The 26,305-nt window shown below is 44.9% G+C and overlaps 1 protein-coding gene across 1 annotated transcript in view; it reads left to right on the top strand.

The window, feature by feature from the left end:
• The window catches only part of ACSBG2 (acyl-CoA synthetase bubblegum family member 2), a 72,981-nt gene extending 47,913 nt beyond the window's left edge, over nt 1-25,068 (top strand). Inside the window, exons 9-16 of the mRNA XM_069591372.1 lie at nt 5,067-5,243; nt 7,889-8,070; nt 8,203-8,436; nt 13,540-13,757; nt 16,012-16,151; nt 16,241-16,487; nt 17,223-17,331; nt 24,926-25,068. Coding sequence (XP_069447473.1) covers nt 5,067-5,243; nt 7,889-8,070; nt 8,203-8,436; nt 13,540-13,757; nt 16,012-16,151; nt 16,241-16,487; nt 17,223-17,296 — 1,272 coding nt within the window. The 3' untranslated portion in view covers nt 17,297-17,331; nt 24,926-25,068. The remainder of the gene's footprint in view (nt 1-5,066; nt 5,244-7,888; nt 8,071-8,202; nt 8,437-13,539; nt 13,758-16,011; nt 16,152-16,240; nt 16,488-17,222; nt 17,332-24,925) is intronic.
• Nucleotides 25,069-26,305: the final 1,237 nt, after the last annotated feature.

The raw sequence follows: 26,305 nt of genomic DNA, 5'->3' as shown, positions 1-26,305 counted from the left end.
TGCAGCAACTACTGAGCCGACATGCTGTCGAGCCCATGAGAGAAGCCAACAAGAGAAGCCACCGCAAAAAAAAAAAAAAAGGAGAGAAGCCACTGCAATGAGCCGTCCACTCACCACAATGAAGAGTAGTCCCTGCTCGCTGCAATTAGAGAAAGCCCGTGTGTAGCACAAAGACCCAGTGCAGCCGTACATTAATTAAAAAATAAATTAGGAAGTGAATACAATGACCTAACTGTAATTTAAAACTGTAACTAAATAAGAGATCCTGTTTATATAAAACCCTAGAAATGGAATTCCTAGGAGGTCCAGTGGTTAGGATCCGTGTGCCACTCCCAAGAGCCCAAGTTCAAACTCTGGTCAGGAAAATAAGCCTGTGTGAGGAAAACCCTACAAATGCAAACTTGTCTACAGGAACCAAAAACAGATGGTGGCTGCCTGGGATGGCAAAAGGGAGGCATGACAAAGGGTGATGGGAACAGGGAACATTCACCATTTCAATGGTGGGGATGGCTGCACAGCTGCATACATAGGTCACTATGCACCAACTTGTACACCCCAAATGCAGGTGGTTCCCTGCATGTCAATTACACCTTGATAAAGCTGTTGTTTGTTTTTTCCTAAAGAACAAGAAAGACAGTGATGGTTCATTTCTGTTGCACGCCCGTGATATGCCAGGGTCCATCCCGAGAGTTTTACACTTTGTAAATCCTCCTGGTGATTCTATGATTCTATCTGCTCTATCAGGTGGACGCTGTTTCTACAGATGAGAAGACTGAAGCCCAGAGAGGTTAAAATGCTGGGTCCAGGTCACACAACAAGCAGCATGGCAGAGCCAGGATCTGAACTTGGGCAGGCTGGAGTCACAGTCCACACTTTCACCTACACTGTTGATCTATGTGGCTAAGGTGTAAAGATCCTTAAAGATGCGGTCACTATAAATACGCTGAAGCCAGCTGAAGAACAGTACACAGAGCACAGGCGGTTTTTGTTAAAAATTGAGAAATGAAGCGACTGATGTACAAGCCTGTAAGCTTTATAAGTAGAAAAGTGTCTGGCAGGACGTACACCCAACATGTACACTCCCCTTTGTGAGTCAGAAAGACTGCTAGTTCTACAATGAAGCATTTCTTACTTAAATTTTTGGCTGCACCAGGTCTTAGTTGCAGCATCTCAGATCTTGTTCCCTGACCAGGGATTGAACCTGGGCCATCTATACTGTAAGCACAGAGTCTTAGCCCCTGGACTAGCAGGGACGTCCCAGCGTTTCTACTTTATGAGCTTTTTGCACCAACCCAGCTTAAGAGTTGGCAGTACACACTGGCTTTTGCTCTGGCTGTTCCCTCTGCATGGAATTCTTTTTCCTAGAGACCAACTTGGCTTCCTCTTTCACCTCCTTGGGGGGGTCCCTGCTCAAATGTTACCGCCTCTGAGAAGTCCTCCCTGACTTTCATGTTCAAAACAGCAACTAAAAATAAACCACCCCATCAGTCCCTGATCCCCCCTGGCTACTGTTTCCGTGCACTGACATATTATACACAGTCATGTGTTTATCGTGAACATCAGCTCCTTGAGGGCAGCGGCAGTCTGTTGGGTTCTCTGCTGCATCTCCAGTGGTTGGTATACAGGAGGCTTCAATCTTTTTTGTGGACTGAAATGAATGAAGAGGGTCTGAGGAAGCCCACCCTGGCCAGCATTCATACTCCTAGTGGCTTCATGTCTGCTGAGATCATCTCCTTGAAGACAGCTGATGAACGCCGAGCTCTTGGAGCAAGTCTGCCTAGATCTTCATCCTGGCTCCCCCATTTGCTAGTTGTGTGACCTGAGAAAACTCCCTTAACTTCTCTGGGCTTCAGTTTGCCCACCTGTGAAATGGAGACAAGAACAGTTGATGGCTCTTAGAGTTGCTGTGAAGGTTAAATAATGTCCCATACTGAGTCAGTTAGCTACTGCTGTGTAACAAACCATTCCAGAACTGAGCAACTTGAAACACCAACAGTGCATTATTTCTGGGTCTCAGATTTGGACCAGGGCTCAGCAGTGTCTTTTCTGCCCCACAAAGTGTCAGCTGGGGTCACTCAGCCGGTGCCCAGGCTGGGTTAGCAGGTCCGAGAGGGGCTTCACTCATGTCTCCTGGGGCTTGGGTTTCTCTGTGGCATGGAGGTAGTGAGGCTGTTGAATTTCTCAATGTGGTGCTAGCTCCAAGGGCAAGCACACTGTATGTAAAGGCACAGGCTGACATCTATTACAGCTCAGGGCCAGAAGCTCACATGGTGCCCTGCTCTGCAGGTCAAAACCAGCCACTGGACCAGCCCTGTGAAGGGAAGGGAAACAGACTCTAGCTCTGAATGGAGGGGGTGGCAGAGAATTTGCCGCTATCTGTAACTTACACGTGGGCTTCCCCGGTGGCTCAGACAGTAAAGAATCTGCCTGCAATACAGGAGACCTGGGCTCAATCCCTCGGTTGGGAGAATCTCCTGGAGAAGGGACTAGCTACCCACTCCAGTATTCTTGCCTGGACAATTCCATGGACAGAGAAGCCTGGAGGGCTACAGCCCATGGGGTCGCAAAGTGACTGAGTGGCTAACTCTTCACTTAACCTACACACAGATATAAAAGCTCAGAGTGATACCTGGCACACAGCCTCATCAGTGTCCCTTATTGTGACTTTTAATGCATTATTAACTGGAGACATTTTAATACATCTTTTGTTGCCGATTATTGACTGGAGATGTATCAGTACATTTTTAGACACTGATACAATTAACATCAAGTGTGAAGTTGTTAGAACTTAAAGTTGATCAAAGTTTCATTAGACAACTTACGACTGTCATTATCATTCACGTTTTTCTCTGTTAGATTTTTGTTCCAACTTTGTGTATATGATGATTACCGTAAAATCTTCAAAGATAACACACGGTGAAATTTTACACAAAGATGAATTTTTCAGTGAATTTTATGGGAATACTTTCTCTGATTGTCTGAGCAACGTACATACAAGTGTCTCAGAAGATGACAGTTCTTCAGAACATAGTTCTGATCCAGACGATATGCATGTAGACCAACAAGAAGACAAAGAGCCTTAATGATTGATTCCGATGTGGAAAGTGAAATTCACGATGCTAGAGAGGACTTTACAAGTCTGTCAGGTGTAAACCGCTGAATGTAATGACCTGCAAAACAGTGTTAGTGAAATCACAGAACTGATTTTTGGCCAGCCAAAATGAAAACTTCAGCCGCAGTTGTTAGTTTCTGCAAGAATCCCGCGGTCAATAATGAGTTAAAATCATCACAATCGTCATCATTTTTATAGCAAGAAGTCAAAGGTAGTCCCAGGTGCTCAACATATGTCCACAATTCAAAGTTTCCCCTGTTTTATAGAATACTAGGCCATGCTGAGATAAACAGATATAACCCCTCACAGAAACCCCACGAGGTTAAGATGTGTCATTAACCCCTTTCACAGATGGGGAAACAGGCTCAGAGAGGGGACATGACTTGAGCAAGGTTAGAGAGCGAAGAATGAGCTTGAGCCAGGCTCTGAACCCACAGGTGTTTGAACGACTGTAAATCACAGTCTGCACGCACCTAGCCCTTTTTCTCAACAAACGGGTGCTGGATTCCTTGGGCCTCTGGAGTGACAGTGCTTATGGGGGCAGAAGGAAAATCCCTCCATCCTGAGACCCAGAGAAAGACAAGGGATGAATCTTGAGGGCTCACCATGGGCCAAGGGTTTTGCATGTTTCCTTGCTCTTAAATGCCCCTTCTCTTCTCTTAAATGTCCCTTCTCAACAAAAATTCACTGGGCACCTACTATGTGCTTGGAAAATGGCTTTGGACAGAACAGACCCAATCGTGGCTCCTGGGAAGACAGACAGGGAACGAATAAATAAAACCACTGAGGTTGTGGCAAGTAGTACTCAGAGGATTAGACAGATGCTGGAAGCTTCGGTTTGGGGGTGAGACAGCTTCTCTAAGAAGTGACATTTAACTAGCAATTCAGCATCCAAAGAGTTATTAATAATTATGGAGACAGTTGAAGGAAGCAGATCCCAGGCAGTGGGAATGGCCAGTGCAAAGGCCCTGAGGCAGGACCTCGCCTGACCTGTTGGAATAACAGTGCAGAGGCCCATGTGGCCAGATTAATGACCAGTGTATGATACCATAAGAAGTGTAGATTGCTAAATTATAGATATGCTAAAACTTTACATCAAAGTATGCACTGGACAAAGAAAAACATTCATAGAGTTATAAGGCAACTACCCTCCAATAAAAATTTAAAAACTTTTTAAGAAAAACATTAATATACTAATTGTTGGGGTGTTTATTCCATGGGATTAAGAGTGGTCTTTTTGTGTTTTGGACAGTGTTGGTTTCTTAATTTTATGTTGACACAAGGAAATTCTGTGCCCATTTTACAGATGAGCAAATAGAGGTTGCAAGGGATTTTAAGCAAATAGCCCAGGGTCACTCAGCTAGTAAATGGTGGAGTCAGGATTTCTTTTGTGTGTGTGGCTGTGTTGGGTCTTAGTCATGTGGGATCTTTCACTGTGGCAAGCAGGCTCAGCAGTTGTGGTGCACGGGCTTAGCTGCCCTGTGACATGTGGGCTCCTAGTTCCCTGACCAGGGATTGAACCTGATCTTCCACATTAGAAAGTGGATTCTTAACCACTGGACCACCAGGGAAGTCCCTGGAGTTAAGACACTGAGTCCTTCAGATTTTCTGACTTTCCCGGTAGACATCCTGACTCTAGGGTCTCCCTTTGGATCCTGGGGCGTCTGGTAATCCCCCAAAGCTGCCCACTGTAGTTTACAGTTCGTCCCAGCCTCAGGCAAGTTAGTGAACTGTGCCTCTGGTTTCCCATCTCAATGATGGGGGAGAATCACAGTTCTCAACCCCAGTGTTAAGATGAGGACTAAATGACTCGATGTTTGTAAAGAACAGGAGCAGTGCCTAGCGTTTAGGAGGTGCCTTGCATTTGGTAAAGAACTGCGTTTAAACAGCCCTCAGGTGAGGAGGAGGAAGTATGTCTGATCTCACTGGATCCTAAGTTCAACCTGTGTTCTAGATCACGTGGACAGCGGGGTCGGTGGCAAGGGACTGCAACCTGGCTTATGCCTCCGAAAAGCAGGAGGTGGTGGTCAGCTACCTTCCTCTCAGCCACATCGCAGCTCAGATGATGGATGTCTGGGTGCCCATTAAGGTCGGGGCTTTCATCTACTTTGCTGAACCAGACGCTCTCAAGGTATCAAGGCTGAGGGCAGCCCAGATGGGTGGACGGCTCCAACAGGGCCCAGATCTGGGGGGGTGGGGTCAAGGTTAAGGGCAGCTTGGAAGGGTGGATGGCTCCATCAAGGCCCAGATCTGGTAAGCAGAGGGGTTCCTTCTCTGTCCTCAGCTAATGCTCCCCTTTAGCAGCATGTGAATTGGTTAACCACCTTCTTTTTATCTTTATCCAAATCATGGTGTCCATGGTTTTTCAGGCTGTATACTGAACTACCTAAGACTAAAATGTGAGTGGTACTAAAGGCAGAATTTGTGTGTGTGTGTAGCGTTTTTTTTTTTTTTTTTTTTAATTCAGTATTCCCAGCTCCAAAACCCTCCACAAACCAAACATTTTTGGCAGTAGAATCTGACCTGAACTGATGTGAAGCTATTTGAGTCTTCATGTTTACCCCACTTACTGGGAATATGCATATCTACAGAAATATTAGTGGGTTTCTCCAGTGCCTCAGCAGTAAACAATCTGCCTGCAATGCAGGAGGCACAGTACACGGGGCTTTGATCCTTGGGTTCAGGAAGATCACCTGGAGAAGGAAATGGTAACCCACTCCAGCATTCTTGCCTGGAGAATCCCATGAACAGAGGAGCCTGGTGGGCCATGGTCCATTTGGTTCAAAGAGTCAGACATGACTGAAGCAACTTAGCACTAGGGACAAAGCCATTTTAACTTGTTTTTGGCTTCAGCACACAGGATCTTAGTTCCCTGACCAGGGATCGAACTTGTGTCCCCTGCAGTGGGAGCATGGAGTCTTAACCACAGGACTGCCAGGGAATTCCTGTCTTAACATTTTGTGCAACTGCAAGTGTTTTCAAGGAGGCTGTGCCATTTTACATTCCCACCAGAAGTGTATGAGAGGTCCAGTTCCTCCCTATCCTCACCAACACTTGTTGTTACTATTTTTGTTTTTATTATTATTGCCATCCTTTCACTTTTCACTTTTATGCATTGGAGGAAAAAATGGCAACCCACTCCAGTGTTCTTGCCTGGAGAATCCCAGGGACAGGGGAGCCTGGTGGGCTGCCGTCTATGGGGTTGCACAGAGTCGGACACGACTGAAGCGACTTAGCAGCAGCAGCAGCAGCGGACGTGAAGTGGTCTCTCTCCTATTAATTTGCATCTCTCAAATGATTAATGATGGTGAGCAACTTTTCTTGTGCGTATTGGCCACCTGTGTGTCTTCTTCGGAAAAATCTCTTGTTCACAGTTTTGCCTGTGTAAAAATGGGGTTGTACATCTTATTGTTGACTGTTGTGTTCTTCACACAAATTGTTTATCAAAGATAGGTTTTGCAAATACTTGCTCCCAGTTCTGTGGCTTGTCTTCTCATTTTCTTACTAGTGTCTTTTGAAAAACAGAAAATGTTCACCTCTAATGAGTGTTAACTCTCCAATTTATTTTTTTTTTCCTTTCATGCTTCTGGTGTAATTTTTAAGAAAATCATTGCCTACCCTAAGGGCTGGAGAAGGAAATGGTAACCCACTCCAGTATTCTTGCCTGGAGAACTCCATGGACAGAGGAGCCTGATGAGCTACAGTCCATGGGGTCACAAAGAGTCGGACACGACTAAGTGACTTACACATACTGTATCTAAAGTCACAGAGATTTTCTTCTATGTGTTCTTCTGGAGGGCTTTTAGATCTGTTAACAGCTCTTACTTTTAGGTCTGTGGTCCATTTTGAGGTAATTTTTGTGTCTGGCAAGAATGCTCTAAGTTAGCTAAGCTCGCTGCTTGTTTGTCTGTCTTTGGCACTTTTATTGAGAATCAGTTGATCATAAATGTAAAGATTCATCTTTAGATTTTCAGTTGTTTCATTGATCTTTATGTCTGTCCTTACACCAAAACCTCACTGACTTTATTTTTCCAGCTTTTTGGTAGTGAGATCACCTTGTTCCTGTCTACCAGGACTCTCCCAGTTTCATAAATAAAAATTACCCCACATTCCAGGAACACCTCCAGTTCTGGACATATCGGGACAGTTGATCACCCTACATTATAGTCAGTTTCAAAATCAAGTAATAGTAAGTCCTCTGATTTTGTTTTTCAGAATTGCTTTGGTTATTCTAGGTCCTCTGCATTTCCATGCAGTTTGTCAGTTGGTATGAAATAGCTTGCCTATTTTTTATAGTGATGACATTGAACCTGTAGATCAATTTGAGGGAGACTCTTTCATGATACTCCACTTCAAGCTTGGGCAACAGTTTCTTTAGCCACTCTCCCCACACTGGCTACGTAGCCTGTTTTCATTTTATTACAAAATGATGCACTAAGAGCATCTCACATGTATTTCTCTGTGTATCGGAGACTTTTGTCCAGCTGAGTTCTATCACCCACAGAAGTGAAGTTGCCTAGCTGTATTTAAAACGTTAACAGCACTGCCACGCTGCCTTCCAAAAACATTCTACCAGTCTGTACGCTCCACTATGTCCCCAGGGAGAATGGGTTAAACTGATTGGCCACTGGCTAGTCAATGGGCTGGCTCCTGTGGGTCAGGAGCTCACCTTGGTCCAGAAAACTAGGAGAAAGTTCTCCTGGGCTGCCCTCAGTGGCTGAGGAGAGATGGACACCTAGGGTGCAGGTGTTGCTGACTGAGCTCTGTGTCCAATAGGGTACCTTGGTCAACACCCTGCAAGAGGTAAAGCCTACTGCCTTCCTGGGGGTACCCCGAATTTGGGAAAAGATGCACGAGAAGATAAAGGAGGCTGTTGGCAAGTCTTCAAGCTTGAGGAAAAAGGTGTTTTTGTGGGCAAGGAATATTGGCTTAAAGGTCAACTTGAAAAGGATGCTAGGGTAAGTGGTGGGACCACTGGGGCCAGGCATGGAGGGCGGTGGGTGAGGGGGCTCAGCCTTCTCCAGCTGGGTCCCATCCACCCCTGTGTGGCTCTGTGGCTACAGAACCTTCCTTGGCATCCATGTTCACAGGGAACATGACCCTCCCATGAGCTACCGCATGGCAAAGGCACTTGTGTTCACCAAAATCAAGAATTCCCTTGGCCTGGATCACTGCCGCATTTTTATCAGTGGGGCCGCACCCCTCAACCAGGAGACTTCTGAGTTCTTTTTAAGCCTGGACATACCAATAGGCGACGTGTACGGTATGAGTGAAAGCTCAGGACCCCACTCCATGTCCACCCTGGCAAACTACAAGTTTCTAAGGTACTGGTCTCCTAGGCAGACACCTGGTCCTCTGGCAACGCTGGGTCAAAGGGGATGGAGGTGGGAGGGTTTCTGGGATATGATGAATCCTGACTTGGTGTCTCCAGCCTCCAGGCTCCAAATCTTCATGACTGTGGGAAGCCCCAATTTGTCCGAGAGCCTGCGGACAAAGAGGGAGGTCTCCCAAACATTCTATGTATGTACCCTCCCTATCTGTCACTTGTGAGCTCTGCCTCCAGATGTCCCACCCCAGGTTGACCTCTTGAGGCCTAGGGACCCTTCATCTCCAAGAGGCTTTGTTTCAAACATGTCCCCAGGCCCCTCTGGCTTTCTCCCAAGCTTAGCTCACCTTGGGCTGCAGGATGGAGCCCAGTGACACTGATGCAGTAAGAACACCAAAGGCGAGTTCCACTTGGAGCCTGGGAGCCATGTTCCTTCTCAGGACCTCCTGGTCGTCCTTCCCTGTCCCCCTGGCCCCCACCAAATGCACCATACTGCAAGTTCGCGTCTCCTCTCGTGTTTGGCCAGGTTGCATTTGGCTTTGAACTTAGTGAAATCGGAGTCTGATCTTCCGAATCTGGCAAAACCATCTCCTCCTTCTTTCTTTACTCTGTACATCAGTATCCACCCCTCCCAGCACACAACTGCACCTGGGTCTGTTTTCTGTAACCCCAAATGCCCACTTGAGCTTTGTTTTTTCCCCCCAAACCAAAGAGGAGTCCTTCCTTAAACAGGTGGCTTTTTTTTTCCTGTGTAGAATTTTTTTTCAGCTTTACTTGGATGAACACATCAAACTTGTACAGCTTCTGAGTTTTTCCACCCTTCTAGGAAAGTTTTTAATTGGGAAGTCATAAGAATCCTCTTTGTACTTTTTTTAAAAAACTTATACTGGAGTATAGTTGCTTTACAAAGTTATTTGCTGCTGTAGAGCAAAGTGAATCAGTCATCTGCTGTTCAGTCACTATGTCGTGTCCAAGTCTTTGTGACCCCATGGACTGCAGCACGCCAGGCTTCCCTGTCCTTTACCATCTCCCAGAGTTTGCTCAAACTCATGTCCATTGAGTCGGTGATACTATACAATCATCTCATCCTCTGTCGTCCCCTTCCATTCCTGCCCTCCATCTTTCCCAGCATCAGAGTCTTTTCCAATGGGTCAGCTCTTTGCATCAGGTGGCCAAAATATTGGAGTTTCACCCTCAACATCAGTCCTTCCAAAGAACACCCAGGACTGATTTCCTTTAGGATGGACTAGTTGGACCTCCTTGCAGTCCAAGGGACTCTCAAGAGTCTTCTCCAACACCACAGTTCAAAAGCATCAATACTGTGGTGCTCAGCTTTCTTTATAGTCCAACTTTCACATCCATACATGACCACTGGAAAAACCATAGCCTTGACTAGATGGACCTTTGTTGGCAAAGTAATGTCTCTGCTTTTGAATATGCTGTCTAGGTTGGTCATAACTTTCCTTCCAAGGAGTAAGTATCTTTTAATTTCATGGCTGCAATCACTATCTGCAGTGATTTTGGAGCCCAAAACAATAGTCAGCCACTGTTTCCACTGTTTCCCCATCTATTTGCCATGAAGTGATGGGACCAGATGCCATGATCTTCATTTTCTGAATGCTGAGCTTTAAGCCAACTTTTTCACTCTCCTCTTTCACTTTCATCAAGAGGCTCTTTCATTCCTCTTCACTTTCTGCCATAAGGGTGGTGTCATCTGCATATCTGAGGTTATTGATATTTCTCCCGGCAATCTTGATTCCAGCTCGGGCTTCTTCCATCCCAGTATTTCTCATGATGTACTCTGCATAGAAGTTAAATAAGCAGGGTGACAATATACAGCCTTGACGTACTCCTTTTTCTATTTGGAACCAGTCTGTTGTTCCATGTCCACTTCTAACTGTTGTTTCCTGACCTGCATACAGGTTTCTCAAGAGGCAAGTCAGGTGGTCTGGTATTCCCATCTCTTTCAGAATTTTCCACAGTTTATTGTGATCCACGCAGTCAAAGGCTTTGGCATAGTCAATAAGGCAGAAATAGATGTTTTTCTGGAACTCTCTTGCTTTTTTGATGATCCAGCAGATGTTGGCAATTTGATCTCTGGTTCCTCTGCCTTTTCTAAAACCAGCTTGAACATCTGGTAGTTCATGGTTCACGTATTGCTGAAGCCTGGCTTGGAGAATTTTGAGCATTACTTTACTATCGTGTGAGATGAGTGCAATCGTGCGGTAGTTTGAGCACTCTTTGGCATTGCCTTTCTTTGGGATTGGAATGAAAACTGACCTTTTCCAGTCCTGTGGCCACTGCTGAGTTTTCCAAATTTGCTGACATATTGAGTGCAGCAATTTCACAGCATCATCTTTTAGGATTTGAAATAGCTCAACTGGAATTCCATCACCTCCACTGTATAATCATAAGGGATTTGATTTAGGTCATACCTGAATGGTCTAGTGGTTTTCCCCACTTTCTTCAATTTAAGTCTGAATTTGGTAGTAAGGAGTTCATGATCTGAGCCACAGTCAGCTCCCAGTCTTGTTTTTGCTGACTGTATAGAGCTTCTCCATCTTTGGCTGCAAAGCATATAATCAGTCTAATTTCGATGTTGACCATCTGGTGATGTCCATGTGTAGAGTCTTCTCTTGTGTTGTTGGAAGAGGGTGTTTGCTATGACCAGTGCGTTCTCTTGGCAAAACTCTATTAGCCATTGCCCTCCTTCATTCCATACTCCAAGGCCTAATTTGCCTGTTACTCCAGGTGTTTCTTGACTTCCTACTTTTGCATTCCAGTCCCCTATAATGAAAAGGACGTCTTTTTTGGGTGTTAGTTCTAAAAGGTCTTGTAGGTCTTCACAGAACCGTTTAACTTCAGCTTCTTCAGTGTTACTGGTTGGGGCATAGCCTTGGATTACAGCGATACTGAACGGTTTGCCTTGGAAACGAACAGAGATCATTCTTTTTTGAGATTGCATCCAAGTACTGCATTTCGGACTCTTTTGTTGACTATGATGGCTACTCCATTTCTTCTAAGGGATTCCTGCCCACAATAGTAGATATAATGGTCATCTGAGTTAAATTCACCCATTCCAGTCCATCTTAGTTCGCTGATTCCTAGAATGTCGACATTCATATGGGGAAACCATAGCTTTGACTATATGAATCTTTGTTGTCAGAGTGATGTCTCTGCTCTTTAATGCAATGTCTAGGTTTGTCACAGCTTTCCGCCCAAGGAGCAAGCATCTTTTAATTTCATGGCTGCAGTGATTTTGGAGCCCAAGAACATAAAATCTGTCACTATTTCCACTTCTATTTCCTTCTATTTGCCATGAAGTGATGGGACCAGATGTCATGATCTTGGTTTTCTGAATGTTGAGTTTTAGGCCAACATTCACCCTCATCAAGAGGCTCCTTAGTTCCTCTTTACTTTCCGCCATGAGTGGTATCATCTGCATATGGGAGGTTGTTGACATTTCTCTTGGCAGTCTTGATTCCAGCTTGTGATTCATCCAGCCTGGCATTTTGCATGATGTACTCTGCATATATGTTAAATAAGCAGAGTAATAATGTACAGCCTTGTCATACTCCTTTCCCAATTTTGAACCAGTCGGTCGTTCCATGTCCTGTTGCTTCTTGACCCACATACAGTTTTCTCAGCAGACAGGTAAGGTGGTCTGGCATTCCCATCTCTTTAACTATGTTCCAGTTTGTTGTGATCCACACAGTCAAAGGCTTTTGTGTAGTCAATGAAGCAGAAGTAGATATTTTTCTGGCATTCTGTTGCTTTTTCTATGATCCAACAGATGGTAGCAATTTGATCTTTGGTTCCTCTGCCATTTCTAAACCCAGCTTGTACATCGGGAAGTTCTTGGTCGTGTGTGTGTGTGTGTGTGTGTGTGTGTGTGTGTGTCTGCTCTTTTTGGCTTTCCTTCCCAAAGGTCACCACAACACTGAGTAGAGTTCCCTGTGCTCTACAGGAGATTCTCATTAGTTATCTGTCTTACACATTGCAGTGTATACACGTCAATCCCAATCTCCCAATTTATCCCACCCTGCCTTTCCCCCGGTGGGGTCAATACATTTGTTCTCTATGTCTGTTCACCTGTACCCTTTTTCCAGAGTCCACATTTATGCATTCATATTCATTTTAAGCATCTCAGGCCTGCCTTCTTTTTCCACTTTCTGACTAAGGGAGTTTCTACACTTCACCCTAAAACCACCAACCCTTCTAACTGCCAATAGAAGAGATCTCAGCCAGGTGGAAAGAAAATACTTCCTTCTCTGCATCCTAAGACCACTCTCCCAAGTGGTATCACTAGCGAAAGGAATTTCATGAAAATCCAGATTTCACTAGCGCTCTGTCCTGTGGAAGTAACTATAAAGAGACTCTGGCTGGTCATTTTACCTAAAATCAGCTGTGCTGGTCACTGCATTCAGGGCAACATTCCTGTTTTCTAGAGAGGGTTTTGTTGCTGGGGTTGGTTGGTTTTCTTTCTTTCTTTTTTTTTTTTTTTGCCACTCCATGTGACTTACGGGATCTTAGTTCCCCGATCAGGGATGGAACCCAGACCCTCGGCAGGGAAAACATGGAGTCCCAACCACTTGGCCACTGGGGAATCCCGTTGCTGTTTTTAAGCTGGGAAGTCTTTCTGCCATGTACATGAAGATAAAACCAACCTACAACTCCACTGGGCTTCCCAGTTCACCAGTGAAAGTGTCACTCAGTTGTGTCTGACTCTTTGTGACCCCATGGACTGTAGCCCATCAGGCTCCTCTGTCCATGGGATTTCCCAGGCAGAAATACTGGAGTGGGTTGCCATTTCCTTCTCCGGGGATCTTCCTGACCCAGGGATCAAACTCGCTGTCTCCTGCATCACAGGCAGATTCTTTACCACTGAGCCACCAGGGAAGCCCAGTTCACCAGGTTTTTGGGAATTTGACTCCCTTGGTGGGACCAGCCCTCTCTCCACTCAGCCAACAGTCACAAGCACCCACTGGGTCCTGGGGAGGATGCAGCGGCAGCTCCGGCCCAGGCCAGCTGAGCTGGTGGTCAGGAACCGGGTGACCTCAGCCCCTGAGCCTCAGTCTTCCTCCCTCCTGTCCCCTGGCAGTTCTGGCAAAGTTGTGACAGGGTGTAAAAACATGCTGTACCAGCCGAGCAAGGATGGCGTGGGGGAAGTCTGCCTCTGGGGCCGGCATGTCTTCATGGGTTACCTGGAGCAGGAGGACGCGACCAGGGAGGCCATTGACGAGGAGGGCTGGCTCCACTCTGGAGACCTGGGCCGCATGGACAACCAGGGCTTCCTCTTTATCACCGGCCGCATCAAAGGTACTGGGGCTGGGTTCCCAGGGGCCTCCAACAAGCAGGCCAGCCTTGAACACTGAAGGCTCTGCCTTTCCACCTTTCCACCTTTCATGGGGATGGGTGCTCACACAGATGTACAGGAACACCCCAGCCCATGCACTGTCCAGCCCAGTGCTATCCCTGTGCCCAGCATCTGGCCCTCAGCAAGATGGAGCCAGAAAAGAAGCCTGTACTGGGCCTCAAACCTCTGTTCCCTCCCCTGTCATTTATAGATAACAGTAACTACAGAGTTATCATGATTAAATGAAATGATACAGAACAGGGATCAGCCAACTTTTCCCATAAAGTTGGTCACTGTTTTAGTCACTAACCTGTGTCTCTTTTGTGACCCCATGGACAGCAACCCGACAAGCTCCTCTGTCCACGGGGCCCTTTAGGCAAGAATACTGGAGTGGGTTGCCACTTCCTTCTCCAGGGGATCTTCCCGAGCCAGGGACAGAACCTATGTCTCCTGCTTCTCCTGCATTGGCAGGAAGATTCTATACCACTGAGCCACCAGGGAAGCCCTAAAGGGCCCATGTATAGATATTTTGGATTTGCAGGATACAGGGTCTCTGACATAGCTGCTCCACTCGACTGCTGTGGGACAAAAGTAGCCGCAGTTGATGTCCAGACCTGTGGTCGTGGGCAGGCACTAATACAAACATCATAGGGTTTTCACGTGCCACCAATATTGCTCTTCTCTGGATTTCCTTCCAACCTTTTAAAAATGTAAAAACTTTTTAGCTCGTGGCCTTACAAAAACAGGCAGAAGGAGCACTGTGGAATTTAGCCCCCAACCTCTGATGTAGAGCATTTGGCATGGAGCCTGACATAGGCTGTAACTGTTCAGTAAGAGGGCTATGTTACCATTATTTCTGTGATAAGCAACAGAAAACCCTTTTTAAACAGGTTTGAGTGGAAAAGTAAAGCTGCTGGCTCAAACTGTAAAGTCCAAAAGTGCATGCTTCGGGCATGGCTGGATTCAGGTCTCTTTATCCTGTGACCAAGGTCCCCTCTGTATTTACACCATTCTTGTTTATTTATTCATTTATTTCTTTGTCTGCATCTGGTCTTAGTTGAGGCATGCGGGCTCTTTGTCATGTGGGCTCAGTAGTTGTGGCTCAAGGGCTTGGTTGCCGCATGGCATGTGGGGTCTTAAGTCCCTGACCAGGGATTGAACCCACATCCCCTGTATTGGAAGCTAGATTCTTAACCACTGGACCACTAGGGAGCTCCCTGATGCCATTCTTGAGGAGGCTTTTCCAACTTGATGACAAGATGGCTGCCAACAGTCTAGGCTCATTGTTAACACCCAAAGGTTGAGGAAGAGTGTACTACTCCCAACAGCGTCAGCAAGTTTTATGTCTGATTCTCACTGGATCTTCCTGGGTCAGTATCCCATCTCAGAATGAATCACTGTAGAGGATGGAATACACTGACTGGTCCGATGTGGTCACAGGCTCACCCCAGCAGCCCACCCCCTCCCCAGACCACACAGAGATGGAGGGTAGTTCTCTAAAGAAACTCGAAGGATGGAGGAGTCACTGGGCAGACAGTATCACAGATGTCCATCATGGGCCCAAACGGATCATTCCTAGTGCTACAGGGACCTCAGCGGAGGTGACTGCAAGATCAGGATGGAATGGAGAGAGTCTGGGTGGGTGGGACAGGAAGCAGCAAGTGTCCCAGGATGGAGGAACAAGTGAAGACTGTGTCTCGGGCAGGAGGAGGAGCTCCTGAAGGATTTTAGGCAGTGGAAGACAGTGACACAATCCTTTAAGAGCCTGCCAAAACTAGGGAGACACCACACACCCCTGGGAGGAGCCTGGACTTGGGATCTTTGAAAGTTGCCAGACAATGGGAACAGCAGGAGACAGAGAGTCAGGGCATGGTCAGAAGCTCTTGACTATTCTCCAGGCAAGGGCATACCAGGGGGCCTGGATCAGGGCACAGGGGACCAAGGAACAGGCCAGGAGTGGACAAGATGCTGTCCAAGTGGAATACTCAGGATGGGAATCTGAAGAAGATGGGGGAGGAGGGGCAGAGTGACTCTGGGTCTGGGGCTTGGAGGGGGACATGGAGAGCAACCTGGCCAAGGGCAGGGGTGCTCCTCTGCCTCTGGGGTTTTTCGGGGGAGTGGTGGTTGCTGCTGACACCTGGGCCCCTCTGATCTGCAAAGGCACGGGGCCCCTGGGCTGTCCTGGTTGGACCCACCCCCAGTCATGCCTCGTTTCAGAAATCATCATCACAGCCGGTGGCGAGAATGTGGCCCCCGGTCCCATCGAGAACCTGGTTAAGGAGACGATCCCCATCATTAGTAATGCCATGTTGGTGGGCGACAAGGCCAAGTTCCTGAGCATCCTCCTGACACTGAAGGTAACGTGGGTTTTCCAGCAGGTGGGAAGATGCATCTTGGTCCCTGGGGCTGGATGCTAGGGGTTGTGACAGGGGTGTCGCGGGGGCAGTGCGAGGTTGACAAAATAACTGGAGAGCCGCTGGACGTGCTGAACTGGGAGGCGATCAAGTTCTGCCAGGAGGTGGGCAGTCAGGCGACCACGGTGTCTGAGATCCTGGAACTGCGAGACCCCATGGTCTATGCGGCCATCCAAAAAGGCATCAGTGCTGTCAACCAGAAAGCCATCTCCAACGCACAGAAGATTCAGAAGTGGGTCATCTTGGAGAAGGACTTTTCCATCAGTGGCGGAGAGCTAGGTGAGTGGCCTGGAGAGCTTCGACGCTTGGAGGCTGGTCCTCTGATGGTGTCCAGGGCCCTGTGGGTGCTGAGGAGACACGTCTTATTCTGGGAGTCAGAGGGCCTGTGGGACCAGCTGCCGACCGAGGGGTGGCTACCCGGAGGGAGATGGTGTCCACCTTCCCCCGATCCCACCCCCAGCAGTTGCAGACTCTGATGTGCCAGGGAGGCGAGAAGACTGGGCAGTGTAGCAGGTGTGACAGTGGGCTAGACGGGTGATGGGTCAGGGGTCAGACAGCAAGCTGCTTTGGCCAGAAGGAACTGGGAAGTCTGCTCTCAGGAAGTGGTCCTTAGGGTAAGACTCAGAGGATGAAAAGGAGCCTTTTGGGCAAACAATTGAAGGGGAATGATATTCCTGGCTGAGGGGGCAGCAGGTACCGTGGCCCTCAGGCAGGACGGTGCCTGGAGAGTCGTGGGAACAACTGGGAGGCCTGTGAAGTCAGGGTGGAGAGAGGTCACGTTCAGCTGTAGTAAGGAGTTGAGATTTTATTCCCAGAAAGGGAGCTGTGTGTGTGTGAAGCAGACAGTCTCCTTCGCCATCCCTTAAGATGGCAAAGGCAGTGCCCCAGGAAGATGAGGGCATGGCCAGCCACCAGCCCAGCCCCAGCCACGAGATCCTGCCACCTGGTCACGCCCAGGGTACACGGACTCTTATTTCACCCCCACATCTGAACTGGTTTTTGCTTTCTGGGCAGGTCCGACGACAAAGATTAAACGCCATTTCATCCTCCAGAAATACAGAAGGCAGATCTACAGCATCTACCAGTGACGGCGTTGGCGGAGCAGGGCCTGGCTGCCCTGATGGTGAGACCGGCTTGGCGGGCTGGGCCACAGAGGAGTCCAACACAGGTGGTCTCCACACGTGCACGCATGCTCAGCGGCCGTGGGCTCTGGATGGTGTCTGCCCTCCACTCACCCTCCACCTAGGTCCCAGTGGGGCGCACCTGCTCCTTCCTGCCTGGCAGTCATCTCTGTTAGCTGTTCTTCCTGCCTTTTCCACTCGTCTGGTAGAGGGAGCCAGGCAGTCTTTGCATCCCAAAACCAGAGCCCAAATGTGAAATGCCCAAATGTTTCCTGGTGGCTTCTCTGTAGAAGCCCTTTTGTCAGAAACTGCTGTGGGAGGCAGGTGGGGGGAGTTCTACTGGCCGGAAGCCCAAGGAATGAGGTGTGACGGCCCATCCCAGCAGAGGCACGCAGGCCTAATTTTGGGGCTGCGCTGGATCTTTGCTGGTGCCACGGCCCATCCCAGCAGTGGCATGCAGGCCCAATTTTTTGGGCTGCACTGGGTCTTTGCTGGTGCCACGGTGCATCCCAGCAGTGCACGCAGGCCTAATTTTGGGGGCTGCGCTGGGTCTTTGCTGGTGCCGAGGGTTTTCCTAGTCGCAGTGCTCAGGCTTCTCTTGTTGCAGAGCGTGGGCTCTAGAGTGCGGGCTCAGCAGGGCAGGGGGACAGGCTTACTTGCTTGGCGGCATGCGGGATCTTCGGGGACAGGGGGTTGAACCTGTGTCCCTGGCATTGCAAGGTGGATTCGTAACCAGTGGACCACCAGGGAAGTGAGGGACAGAGATTTGAGCTTTTCCCACTGCCCCCTGCACCATCCCTTTCCCCAAAGTCCTTCTCACAAGGAGCCTCCACGATGCCAGGAATCACAGGTAGGGTTTTAGAAACCCAGCACGACGCACGGTGTGGGCAGAGAGGTGGACACATCTTCCGTTGTCCCAAGACCTACCTATAATTCTCTCGTGGTCAAACCCTTCTGCTTGGATGCCCTGTGCTGGTTTCCCAGGACTGCCACAGAAGACAGTTCTGCAGGCCCAGGGCTTAAACAAGAATCTTTCCTCAGGGTCCTGAATGCTGGAAGTCTCCCCACAGTCAAGGCTGGTTGGCTCGGTTGGTTCCTTCTGAAGCCCTTCTCCTTGGTTTGTGTGTGCGTGCTAAGTCACTTCAGTGCAGGTCTAGAAATCAGCATACTATACTATTGGAGGGCAGCCTAGACAGGTGAGGTAACTGTGACTCCCAGCGAGGGAAAGGACTCTGACAGCAGTGACTCAAGAAAAACAGTTATTATTCTTATGTTTTGACTTGTTCTGTAGAGTCTTTCGGAATTTTTTTGTTTTGTTTTGTTTTTTTCCTACCAGCCCGTTGCAGATGTTGACTTTATTGGCACTATGAAATCTAATTAAGCTTTTTTTTTTCAGTCACACTTTTTATTGTTGTTATAAACCTCTGCCTCTATGTTGGGCTTTTGCAGTTCTGTGGAGTTTTCTTTCTTCTTTTCTTTTTTCTTTAATTTTAATTTTTTATTTAAAAAATCTATTATTATTTATTCCTTTGTTTGCTTTTCCTATTGTTCTTTCCCCCTTGCAGTTAATCTTTAATATATACAAATCTTTATCTACCTCTATTTAACTTTGCATATCTATTCTTCCTTTCCTTTCCTCTCAACGTATTTGTTAGTTTTGTTTTCATTGCTTCATTGCCCACTTGGTACCTTGCTTTAGTTTTGTTTTCCAGTTTGTGCTTTAGTTAGTTTTGTTCTTAACTGGTAAATGTAATTTTTGGTTTCTTTGTTTGCCGGATCAATCTATTGTACTTTATTTTTGTTGGGCTGTTTTGATTTTGCTAATGGGTATATAGGTATATGCATATATTCCACTATTTTAATTATTATTTGCCTGGTTTTGTAACTGCCATTTGTCTGGATTTCATCTTTGGTTTCTCATTTTTGGGTATTTGTTTTAATCTCACTTAATGCCATAACAAACCACTTGTGGAATCTTCATTCCTGACCAAAGATCAAGCTCTGAGCCTTTGGAGTGGGAGCAGTGACTCCAAGACCCTAGACTACCAGAGAACAAACCCTAGGGATTATCAAATAGTGAGAACTCACACAAAGGAAACCACCTGAATACAAGACCTGGCATCACTCAACCACCAGTAGCACCCTGTGCAGGACGCCTCATCTAAACAACAAGCAAAACAAAAATACAAACCCAATCATCAGCAGACAGGATCACCACCTCACTCAGCCTTGCCCATCAGAGGGAAAACAAACAAACAAAAACTCAGCACAAATCTCACCCTATACTAAGCTTACACAAACCACTAGACCACCTTGGGAGGGCAGAAAACAAAAGGAAGCGAGAATTTAACCTTGAAGCCTGGGAAAAGGACACCTCAAACACAGTAAGTTAAAAAAAAAGAAAAGACAGAGAAATACTACACAAATGAAGGAACAAACTAGAAACACAAATGTCCAAATAAATGAAGAGGAAAGAGGCAAACTACCTGAAAAAGAATTCAGAATAATGATAGTAAAGGTGATCAAAAGCCTTGAAAACAGAATGGGGAAAATGCAAGAATCAATTAACAAAGACCTAGAAGAATTAAAGAATAAACATACAGAGACAAACAACACAATTACTGAAATTAAAAATACTCTGGAAGGAATAGCAGACTATCTAAAGCAGAAGAATGAATTGGTGAGCTGGAAGATAAAATGGTGGAAATAGCTTCTGAAGAGCAGAATAAAGTAAAAAGAATGAAAATAACTAAGGGTAGTCTCAGAAACCTCTGGAACAATATCAAACGCAGCAACAATCGAATTATAGGGGTCCCAGAAGAAGAGAAAAAGAAAGGATATGAGAAAATATTTGAAAATTTCCCCAACGTGGAAAAGGAAATAAAAGTCCAAGAGGCACAAAGAGTCCCATATAGGATAAACCCAAGGAGAACCATACCAAGACACATATCAATCAAACTAACAAGACTAAAAGAAAGAATATTAAAAGCCACAAGGGAAAAGCAACAAGTAACATACAAGAGAAAGCCCATACGCTTAACAGCTGATCTTTCAGCAGAAACTCTGCAAGCCAGAAGGGATGGCAGGATATATTTAAAGTACTGAAAGGGAAAAATCTACAACCAAGATTATTGTACCTGGAAAGGATCTCATTCAAAATTGATGGAGAAATCAAAAGTTTTTCAGATAAGCAAAAGTCAGGAGAATTCAGTACCATCAAACCAGTTTTACAACAAATGTTAAAGGGACTTATATAGTCAAGAAATACAACAGAAGAAAAAAGATCTACAAAATCAACCCCAAACAATTAAGAAAATGGCAATAGGAACATATATATCAATAATTACTTTAAATGTAAATTGATTTAATGCTCCAACCAAAAGGCACAGACTGGCTGAATGGATTCAAAAACAAGACCCATATATATGCTGTGTACAAGAAACCCACTTCAGACCTGAAGACACATATAGACTGAAAGTGAGAGGATGGAAAAATACATTCCATGCAAATGGGAAGCAAAAGAAAGCTTGAGTAACAGTCCTCATATCAGACAAAATAGACCTTAAAATAAAGAAGATACAAGATATAATGAAGGAAACTACATAATGATCAAGGGATCAATCCAACTGGAAGGCATAGCAATTGTAAATATCTATGCATCCAACATAGGAGCACCTCAATACATAAGACAAACACCAACAGACATAAAAGGAGAAACTGACAGTAACACAATAATAGTAGGAAACTTTAACCCCCCACTGACTGGTCATCAAAACAGAAAATTAATAAGGAAACACAAGTCTTAAATGATACATTAGAGGAGTTGGATCTCATTGATATCTTCAGGAGATTCCATCCAAATAGAGAAGAATACACCTTCTTCTCAAGTGCACATGGAACATTCTCCAGGATAGAACACATCTTGAGTCACAAATCAAACCTCAGGAAATTTAAGAAAATTGAAATCATATCAAGCATCTTCTCTGACCACAACACTATGAGATTAGATATCAATTACAAGAAATAAAAACTGTAAAAAAAACACAAACACATGGAGATTAAACAATACGTTTCTAAATAACCAACAGGTTACTGAAGAAATAAAAAAATTTCTAGAAACAAATGACAATGAAAACATGACAACTCAAAACCTATGGGATGCAGCAAAAGCAGTTCTAAGAGGGAAGCTTATAGCAATTCAATCATACCTCAAGAAACAAGAAAAACATCGAACAGACAACCCAGCTTTACACCTAAAACAACTGGAAAAAGAAGAACAAAAAGAGCCCAAAATTAGAAGGAAAGAAAGAATAAAGATCAGAGCAAAAACAAATGAAAAAGAAATGAAAGAAACAACAGTAAAGATGGATAAAACTAAAAGCTGGTTCTTTGAGAAGATAAACAAAATGGACAAACCTTTAGCCAGACTCATCAAGAAAAAAAGAGAGAAGAATCAAATCAACAAAATTAGAAATGAAAAAGGAGAGGTTACAACAGACAATGCAGAAATACACAGGATCATAAGAGACCATTATGGTAACAACTCTATGGCAATCAAATGGATAACCTGGAAGAATTGGACAGATTCTTAGAAAAGTTCAATCTTCCAAGACTGACCAGGAAGAAATATGAATTATGAACAACCCAATTACAGCACTGAAATTGAAACTGTGATCAAAAATCTCCCAAAAAACAAAAGCCCATGACCAGATGGCTTCATGGGAGAAGTGTATCAAACATTTAGAGAAAAGCTAATGTCTATCCTTCTAAAACTTTTTCAAATAATTGCAGAAGAAGGAACACTTCCCAACGCATTTTACAAGGCCACCATCACCCTGATACCAAAACCAGACAAAGACAACATACACACAAAAGAAAATTATAGGCCAATATCACTGACGAACATAGATACAGAAATCCTCAACAAAATTTTAGCAAACAATTCAGCAACACATCAAAAACCTCACACACCATGATCAAATTGGGTTTATTCCAGGGATGCAAGGATTCTTCAATATATGCAAATCAATCAATGTAATACATCATATTAACAAACTGAAAGATAGATGCAGAAAAAGCCTTCGACAAAATTCAGCACCCATTTATGACTAAAATTCTTCAAAAACTGGGCATAGAAGGAACCTACCTTAACATAGTAAAGGCCATATATAATAAGCCCACAGCAAAAATTATTCTCAATGGTGAAATACTGAAAGCATTCTTCCTAAGATCAGGAACAAGACAACCGTGTCCACTTTCACCACTATTATTCAACAGAGTTTTGGAAATCCTAGCTACATCAATCAGAGAAGAAAAAGAAACAAAAGGAATCCAGATCGGAAAAGAAGTAAAGGTCTCACTGTTTGCAGATGAGATGATACTATACATAGAAAACCCTAAAGATAGTACCAGAAAATTATTAGAGCTAATCAGTGAATTTAGCAAAGTTGCAGGATACAAAGTCAACACGCAGAAATCACTTGCATTTCTATATATTAACAGTGAAAAATCAGAAAGAGACATTAAGGAATCAATCCCATTCACCATTGCAACAAAAGGAATAAAACATCTAGGAATAAACTTACCTAAGGAGACAAAAGAACTGTACAAAGAAAATTATAAGACACTGATGAAAGAAATCAAAGATGACAAAAAGATGGAGAGATATTCAATGTTCCTGGGTAGGAAGAATCAATATTGTGAAAATGACTATACTACCAAACTCAATCTACAAATTCAGTGTGATCCCTATCAAATTACCAATGGCATTTTTCACAGAACTAGAACAAAAAATTTCACAATTCATATGGAAACACAAAAGACCTTGAATAACCAAAGCAGTCTTGAGAAAGAATGGAGCTAGAGGAATCAACCTTCCTGACTTCAGGTTATACTGTAAAGCTACAGTCATCAAGACAGTATGGTTCTGGCACAAAAATAGAAATATAGACCAATGGAACAAGATAGCCCAGAAATAAACCCATGCCCCAGGTACCTTATTTTTGACAAAGGAGGCAAGAATATACAATAGGGCAAAGACAGCCTCTTCAATAAATGGTGGTGGGAAAACTGGACAGCTGCATGTAAAAGAATGAAATTAGAACACTTTATAACACCATACACAAAGATAAACTCAAAATGGATTAAAGACCTAAATTTAAGACCAGAAACTATAAAACTCTTTAGAGGAAAACAAAGGCAGAACATTCGATGACATAAATCAAAGCAGGATCCTCTATGACCCACCTCCTAGAGTAATGGAAATAAAAACAGAAGTAACAAGCGAGACCTGATGAAACTTAAAAGCTTTTGCACAGCAAAGGAAACTATAAGCAAGGTGAAAAGACAACCCTCAGAATGGGAGAAAATAATAGCAAATGAAACAACCGACAAAGGATTAATTTCCAAAATACACAAGCAGCTCATGCAACTCAATACCAGAAAAACAAACAACCCAATCAAAAAGTGGGGGAAGAGACCTAAACAGACATTTCTCCAAAGAAGACATACAGATGGCTAACAAACACATGAAAAGACGCTCAACATCTCTCATTATTAGAGAAATGCAAATCAAAACTCAATGAGTAACCTCACACTGGTTAGAATGGCCATCACCAAACAGTCTACAAACAATAAATGCTTGAGAGGGTGTGGAGAAAAGGGAACCACGCCTACACTGTTAGTGGGAATGTAAATTGATACAGCCACTATGGAAGACAGTATGGAGATTCCTGAAAAAACTAGGAATAAAACCACCACATGATCCAGCAATCCCATTCCAAGGCATATACCCTAAGGAAACCAAAATTGAAAGACACACACATCCCATTGTTCATTGCAGCACTATTTACAATAGCTAGAACATGGAAGCAACCAAATGTCCGTCGACAGGTGAATGGATAAAGAAGTTGTGGAACATATACACAGCGGAATATTACCCAGCTATATTGAGTTAGTTCTAATGAGGTGGATGAACCTAGAGTCTATTATACAGAGTGAAGTAAGTCAGAAAAAGAAAGATAAATATCATATTCTAACACATATATATGGAATCTAGAAAAATGGTACTGAAGAATTTATTTACAGGGCAGCAATGGAGAAACAGACATAGAGAATAGATTTATGGACTTGGGGAGAGGAGAGGAGAGGGTGAGATGTATGGAGAGAATAACATGAAAACTTATATTACCATATGTAAAACAGATAGTCAACGGGAATTTGCTGTATGTTTCAAGAAACTCAAACAGGGGCTCTGTATAAACCTAGAGGGGTGGGATCGGGAGGAAGATAGGAGGGAGTTTCAAAAGGGAGGGGATACATGTATACCTATGGCTGATTCATATCGAGGTTTGACAGAAAACAAGAAAATTCTGTAAAGCAATTATCCTTCAATTAAAAAATAAATATTTTTTTTAAAAAGGTAAATATCAAGTTCAAGTCCACTGGAGAGGAATTCAATTTTTTTCTTAATTTCTAAGTGGATCTGTTTATTCTGGAACAGCTCTATCTTACAGTCCCTGGGTGAAAGGGTGTCAGGGAATGAACACACATATACCAAGGGTCCCCATGTGAGAACTTATCTTTCTTCTCTCTCAGCCTGCAAGAGGAAGACCCCATTACAGGGACTTGAGTCTCTTGTGTTATTAAGAAGCCACATTCCCTGGGCGTCAGTCTCTTTGTCATCTGCCTGTGGAACAGGTAAACACTCTTGGGCTGGCCATACCTCTTGAAGCGACAAGGTCAGCATAGACCTTGGAATTCCTACAAGCCTTTGGGGCGTGAGCCTGGGGAAACTGATGAGGGGGGCCCTGAAGAATTGCCTGTTCAGAAGAAAGATCTGACCTGGTAGGTTTCAACTGGTTTTGTTTTTTTTTTTTTTTTTCCCTCTCCCCAGAGGACTGGCAGAGACACCAGAGAAGAAAAGCCCGGGTTGAAGAAGAAACCGGGCCCCCAAACCCACTCATCTTCCTGGAAGCAACTTAGAAAACTGTCCGATGAGTTCTGACAATAAAGCTCTCTGGCGCCCCATGTCCTGATTTTTGGCCAGATGTAGACAGCTTGTCCTTTGTCACGGAGCTCAGATTCTGGGACTGGCTGTGTGAACTCACATGTCTGAGTCTTGGGAGAGGGTGAGCGCAGGCTAAGTCGCTTCAGTCGTGTCCGACTCTTTCCAACCCTATAGACTGTAGCCTCCCAGGCTCCTCTGTCCACAGGATTTTTCCAGGCCAGAACACTGGATAATTTCCTCCTCCAGGGGATCTTCCCAACCTAGGGATCAAACCCGCATCTCCTGCACTGGCAGGCGAGTTCTTTACTGCTGAGCTACTAGGGAAGTCCCAATAACTGTGATTTTTTCTGAATTCCATCTTCTGGGAAAGATGAGTCTGCTGTTGTCATAAGATGTGAGACAGCAGCAGCTTGAAAGAAAATAGAACCTTCTTCCTCTCTCATCCAATAGTCCATGTATGGACAAACCAAAACTGATACGGCACACACACAGTATCAGTTCCTGAAAGGATATCAGTACAGGTGAGAGTGGGGAGGGGACATCTCCCAGCATATAGAGGGACCAACCAAGAGGACAGGAAGAAAGAAACTTCCAGTGTCCCCTTCAGGTCCTAGATACCCAGAGGCACTCCTTTTTTTTGTTTGTTTCCTCTTTAAAATACCAAATGATAAATCGATCAGAAATGTATAGACATTCTCCTCACAAAAGAGCATCTGACAGAGATAAGGCTAAAGCCTTCCTCAACAATTTGTACGTTTTTCTGCTTTTACTATGTAAGTATGGTCAATCCTCTTTATGTGCATGTTCCATATTTACAAGTTTGCCTGCTCACTGACGACTTCCCATGTGGCTCAGACTGTAAAGATAAAAATATGCCTGCAATGCAGGAGACATGGGTTCGATCCCTGGGTTGGGAAGATTCCCTGGAAAAGGGAATGGCAATGCATTCCAGTATTCTTGCCCAGGAA

Source organism: Ovis canadensis, chromosome 5, assembly GCF_042477335.2.
Source record: "Ovis canadensis isolate MfBH-ARS-UI-01 breed Bighorn chromosome 5, ARS-UI_OviCan_v2, whole genome shotgun sequence".
Taxonomy (NCBI): Eukaryota; Metazoa; Chordata; class Mammalia; order Artiodactyla; family Bovidae; genus Ovis; species Ovis canadensis.
The sequence above is the reverse complement of the archived record's forward strand: the minus strand, read 5'-3'. Positions and strand labels throughout refer to the sequence as shown.